The sequence below is a fragment of the Phalaenopsis equestris genome, unplaced genomic scaffold (assembly GCF_001263595.1).
Source record: "Phalaenopsis equestris unplaced genomic scaffold, ASM126359v1 Scaffold000149, whole genome shotgun sequence".
Lineage (NCBI taxonomy): Eukaryota > Viridiplantae > Streptophyta > Magnoliopsida > Asparagales > Orchidaceae > Phalaenopsis > Phalaenopsis equestris.
Window position 1 is genome coordinate 482,158 of NW_018164591.1, and position 6,129 is coordinate 488,286.

Here is a 6,129-nt window from a genome sequence, read left to right on the forward strand (position 1 = left end):
GAGAAACTTTATATTTTTTTCTCGCCAGTGGGACAAGTAGTTATACCTATAATTGCTAGTTCATAGTAAATTTCTTTAACTGGGCTAGAGTCACTGGTTTTTCACGTAAAAAAACTTCTAATGTTTATTCACTTCGCTTGTATTACATAAGTGTTTGTTGAATTTTTATGCGACGACAAAACATTAATTAATCACTCTACTCTCTTGCACGCATCAATACTAATCTTAATAATGAATTTTTTAAAATTATTTTAAAAATGTAAAAAAAAATTTCAATGTAAACCCTCCATTCTATAAGAGCCATTAAACCCACCAACATTAGTAATTCACCCCTTCTACATGATGACAAATGTGAACGCTCTCTTCTCTCAATAATTTGGTTGTGTTTGAATTTTATTTTTTGATTTATTTTACTTTAAATAAATAAATACATGAATGATCAACTTATTTTCTTCATATAAATTAAGAAAAATACATGTATATATTTCAAAATTTATATAAAAATAATTGGATTAACATATCACTAATTACATATGTAATAAATCCACACCACTCAATTCTCATATATTTACATTTCTACCAGGTTATACCACCCAAATCTTTCATTTCACTTAAGAAGTCTACCATATTAACTTCTAAAAAGTGAAATATATCTTTCCCCGTATAGGTAAGGTGATATGCATGTAAAAAAAAAATTAAAGCTTAGAGGTTAGATATGTAAATACATAGGAATTGAGTGGTATGTATGTAGATCTTCAAATAGTTTAACAACATACCATGAATAAACAAATAAACAAAAAAAGATATAACCAAAAATCTTAAAAATCCAAATTTTAGAAAAAACTAAACAGAACTAATTCCCCATCAACCATACTAAACACACTATTGACATCAATTTCACAAATACCAAACTTCACAATCTTCTAAAACAACTAATTATAACAGACTAAACATTGCACTGTACAATCATAACAACAGGAAGAGCAGATACCTGCCACTGAAGACATGGGATTATGCTGATTTACCTAAGATTTCAGCTGAACCAACTTCTTCAAACTGCACAGCAGCATTTTAGATCCATCTGGAGTTGAAATTATTGCTGCCATGCTTAAGAAATGAACAGAGTCTACATTTCTTACAGAATTTTGATGAAACAGCAGCCTTCTCGGAGCAAATTAGCAAACATCAGGAGAATCCCCTGTTAATAATAAGAAAATCAAGGAGAATTAGTCATCGTTATCTGTGTCTGATGATTCATCAGCTTGACAAGATGGGGGTATTCGGCGACGACAAGAGATAACTAGAGGACAATTCTGGTAAATTGCGGCTAGTATATCTTTAGGACGAGAGGCGGCGGTGTCGGTAGGGTGATGGGGTGGTTCATTTGACGATAAGGATGATGAAGTCTTGGAAATGGAATGAATTTGGCCAATCAGGGCGGGTTTAATATGAGAGCGCTGAGTCGCAACATGTCTCCATGTTGATTTCACTTCATCCTTTGGTGACAAAGATCGTGCGAATTTCGAATCTGGTCGATCGAGGCCGATAAAGGTGGGTTTAACATCGAAAATCTGATGAGCATTCTGTTGTTCTCTCTTTCTTTTCCTAAATAACAGCCGTTCGATTCTCCAAGACTGCTCCTTGTGAGTTGAACTGCAATGGCTTGCCCAGTAGGTGCAAGGTGCCGGGCAGTCACAAACATAGCAGTGGCACTGCAATTTTCAGAATTAAGAGGTGAAAAATGTAAAATATAATAAGAAAACTCATACCATGAGAATAGAAGAACTTCATTTTGTGTAAGAAAAAAGATGAGATTGCAGGTGGAGGACCTAACCATATTACAATGCTTTTTGTGTGGAGTCATTGTGAACAAGAATGTAGCGCAGAGATACCGAGGATGTGGATAATCCCTGCAGGCAAACTGCATGGTAATTGAGAACAGTGAATATTAGTTACAAATTTTATAGAATATTTGGGAAATTTACATATGCAGCACACAAATCTCATGTATTTACAGAACTTACACCCAAACATTCATATACTTTTAACTGCCTTACCTTCAATAGATGTATAACACTACTTTTTCTTAGGCACTACACATAAGATAACTGATCTAGTTCTCCTTTGAAATGAATATACAAATTTTTATTTGGTTCTATGATTGAAAAATCACTACAGTAATGAAAAATAAAGGAAAACTGATTTCATAAATCATGTAAAAAACGAAAATGCATCACGCTAAGAAATTTATGCAAAATCATAATAATATATTCATGTAAAAAGCAAGCCGGGTATTAGCAAGAAGCCTTCTTTCCAGTTCTTCAGTGAAGTTGAAAGTTCAATTTATTTTAGGAGCATCTAGTTACACACCACACAGTCCTTATATATTTACATATCTAGCACCTAAACATTCATGTTTACATACATGCCATTCAAATATTTGACACTACATAAAAAATACCACTATTACTAACTTTTTAAAAGTGAAATAAACCTTTCCATGCATAAGTTTTAACACCTAAATGTAATAAATGTAAATATCAAACTTTACGTGTTAGATATGTAAATGCACAAGAATTACATGGTATGTATGCAAAATTTTCCTTTATTTATTTTTTAAAACATGCAATGCATGGTTTGTCGATGAAGTTGAAAGTTTTAACATAGGCCATTGAAAATATTTTGGCTGCTTCATTTTCTCATTTTCCAGGTTTGAGACAGGTGTCAACAGCTAGGATTCAAACAAAAATATTCAGCTATGTATTCAAAGGCCAACTTTCTTTTCCTCACTGCCAGGATGCAGAAGAGATAATCATAATTTTAATACAGTGGCAACTACAATTTTTTGAAGGTTGATAAACAACCATAATCTTGTTCATAACTTCATCAACAATAAAAAACAAAAATTATCTACCACAAGTAAATTTAGAACAAACTGAAAGGTTTTCTACTGTTACCAGATACTCTCTGTTGTTGTTTTTGTTGTTGTTGTTGTTCTTGTTGTTATATTTATATTCCATTTTGTTGTCAGTTCACTCTCTGTTGTTGTTTTTGTTGTTGTTGTTGTTATATTTATATTCCATTTTTTCCATTTTGTTGTCAGTTTATCTTAGCAATTGGAAATCATAACATTTATATGTAAGCAGATTTAGCCAATATTCAAATGTTATAAAAAATAGGGCCTATATATCATTTACAAGTTTTTTCTTAATATGTATCGCAATAATGATAATAATAGTAATAACAACTAGCATCTTCTAATGACATAAAATTATATGTTTGGCAAACCAAATGAGCTCTTACTTCTATGACTTCAAGAGTAATCATGATGTTGGCTGGAATTTGAATCAGCAGACAAAATGATTTTGATTTCCAGCCCACTGTTCACAAACATCCCTACTATTATCCTGACATAACCTTAGACAAAAAAAAACACATGATCTTTCATACATTTTTTTCATTTCCCTCCCCTCACCAAAACCCTCTCTCCTGCACCCAATATCAGGGCTTTTCTTAAATACAATCTTGTGTCAGTACTAAATAATATGTTAAGCAAACATGTTTGTTGTTCTATTTCTTTTCTTTAATTTGAGTAAGACCCAACCAATCAATGTTATCAGTTTTTTAGTAGTTTAAAAAATAACAAAATGGGCTAGTTTATATAAAAAAAAAGATTGTACATCAAGTAGAATGAACAATTTAGGAAATTTGCAAAATACTCTAATAATATACCTTTTTTTTAGGAAGAAGACAACATTTGTGGGTTTTCATAAAGCAATCCTCAAGTTTCTATTTTTTATAATTTAAAATATTTTTCCTTTCTAGCCCATCCAAAAATGTTGGTGAGCATGCATGTTAGTCTCTGCCTAGAGCCCCCCAACAATATATACAAATATATTTTCATCTTTTTAGTATGCTAATCCTAAAAATAATACTCTATGTATGAAAAACTGAATTCATAAAGTTTATGTTATTAAGAAACCAAACAATGATGTTTATTTCGTTCCAACATAACTTCAATCTACTAAAACCAACATAAAGTTTATGTTTATTTCGTTCTAACAATATTCGCATTCCAACATAACTTCAATCTACTAAAACCAACCTCAATCAATCTAAGTTCAAGCCTAAGCTAGAGCTTGAATAATCCAAGTCCTCGCTAGATTAATTTTAAGTCTAATCTCGATCAATGTACATAAGAACCCATGCTAGATCTGTGATTAATCAAGTCAAGTTAAACTCAACCCATCCAACAGGACTCATTTGAACTCATATATAAAACCTTAAAATATTGGGACATAGGAATCAATCCTTGGGTTGCCATAAGTCTCAGTTGAATTTGCTTAGGTGGCAAACAAATGGGGCATCAATGTCTGGGCTTTATGGGGTTCATTGCCTAATGTGGATCTATCTTAATTGCTGTTGATTATAAAATAGGCAAAGTAACATTCTTGTTCATAAAATCTAAAAATCCATGCACATTTGAAGAAACAAAACAATAAATATAAAGAACCCTAGTTGATTTCTTTTTTTATACAAAATTCCCAAAAAACTCGTATTTTTTTTAATGGCGAAGCAACAAAAATAAAGAATGAAAGTGATTCAAAATGCATGTGGAATTGAGGATTCAAAACGAAAACCTAATGGTTGTTTAATCATCGCACACAATGCATTCAGCAACCAAAAAACACCACTTCGGTGATATAATTCAAAAACAATTATTCAATTCCATCATCTGTTACCTGGCCCTTCTCTCCAACAATAAGCATCTCATCCAAAATCTCACCCCCGAGCTCCACAAACTCTGAATCTGCTGCCACACTTTTAGGAGCCCCATCGAGAATCACGCAGTCCTCGTCATCCGACACATCAAGTGAAGCTTCGGGCATCGGCATCATCAGGTCATTGCAATCACCATCTTTTCCCCTTCTTTCCCCGCAGTGATGTGCCCTGGATTCCTCCGGAATCCTCAAACTGATGTCTTCATCCTCATCGGAACTTATGTCGATGATTTCCGGCGCAGATTCCATGGATTGTGAGAAGAATCGGAGCGGAGAGAAATAAAAGATTGGACGGATTTCCAAATCAAGGTTATGGAGCACGGCGAACTGAGAATGATCGCGAGTTAGGGTGTGGAGAAATCAGTGTGGTATGAAGGCGAAGGTATGGCAGGCAATGGAAAATGGAGGTGGACTGAGCTCGGCTGAATCTCGAGAAGAAGACGTGGGATGCCTGAATGGAAGTTAGGAGAAAGCGAAGATTCCGCAAAGTGGAGCAAAAAAAGCTCAAATGTTTATGTTCGTATACATTGTGTAACGAGATGAAAATACGTAGTATCTATAAAAAGAAAATTGAGGTTTTTACATTCATGCCACTTAATTTTTATGTATTTATATATCAAATATTTAATTTTTATTCTTTTATATTTATATCACATAAATCTTTCCGTATCAAATCAAAATGATCATTATTTTAATTTTAAAAAAAAGTCAAATACAGATTCTTGAATGTAAACAAGATGGTATTTATGTAGAAATTAAAGTTTAAGTCTTCGGTATTGATGCGTGCTAGAAAATTTGTGTCGGTAGAGTAACGGAATATTATCTTAGCGTTGTACGAGAATTCAACACACACAAAGATGAAAAAGAAACAAACATAGACAACTCCAGAAACTTTTATGTGGAAGACTCGGAAAGAAAAAAACCACGGGGACTGACCCAGTTGTGAAAATTCACTATTGTTTAATGATTACAGAAATCCCGTCCCACAGACTTGAAATGGTAACTACATTTTTCATATTACAGAGTTGATTGTCAACGTCTGGTTGATGGTGATTCATGACCGTTGGCGGTGGTCAATGACGGTCGGCGGTGATCAACGGTGATCGACGAAGGGCAGCGGTAGTTGACGAAGATCAGTGTAAAAAAAAACAGTCACTCATAAATAAATAAATAAATAAAATAAAAAATGTTTCCTCAATGCAATTTTTGGTTTGGGGGTTCATCTTTAATTTTCGAATAAATAAATATATAAATAAAATAAAAAATGTTTCCTCAATTCAATTTTTGGTTTGGGGGTTCATCTTTAATTTTCGATTTTGTTTTATTATATTGTCAGCCCATCTCTTCC

At 33.1% G+C, this 6,129-nt stretch overlaps 1 protein-coding gene across 1 annotated transcript; it reads right to left on the reverse strand.

The window, feature by feature from the left end:
* Nucleotides 1–863: 863 nt before the first annotated feature.
* Nucleotides 864–5,298, reverse strand: LOC110021830. The gene is made up of 3 exons (XM_020720492.1): nt 4,743–5,298; nt 1,835–1,921; nt 864–1,712 (listed from the first exon to the last, which is right to left on the reverse strand). Exons 1-3 carry the CDS (start codon nt 5,028–5,030, stop codon nt 1,227–1,229), a joined length of 861 nt encoding a protein of 286 aa, XP_020576151.1. The 5' UTR covers nt 5,031–5,298; the 3' UTR covers nt 864–1,226.
* Between the last annotated feature and the right edge of the window lie 831 nt (nt 5,299–6,129).

Excerpts from the sequence above, each read along its gene's own strand:
- LOC110021830 (XM_020720492.1), bottom strand. The coding sequence starts at position 5,030 with ATGGAATCTGCGCCGGAAATCATCGACATAAGTTCCGATGAGGATGAA. Across the intron at positions 1,922-4,742 it reads TTGTTGGAGAGAAGGGCCAG|TTTGCCTGCAGGGATTATCC; the intron begins GTAACAGATGAT and ends ATTACCATGCAG. Across the intron at positions 1,713-1,834 it reads ACAAAAAGCATTGTAATATG|TGCCACTGCTATGTTTGTGA; the intron begins GTTAGGTCCTCC and ends TGAAAATTGCAG.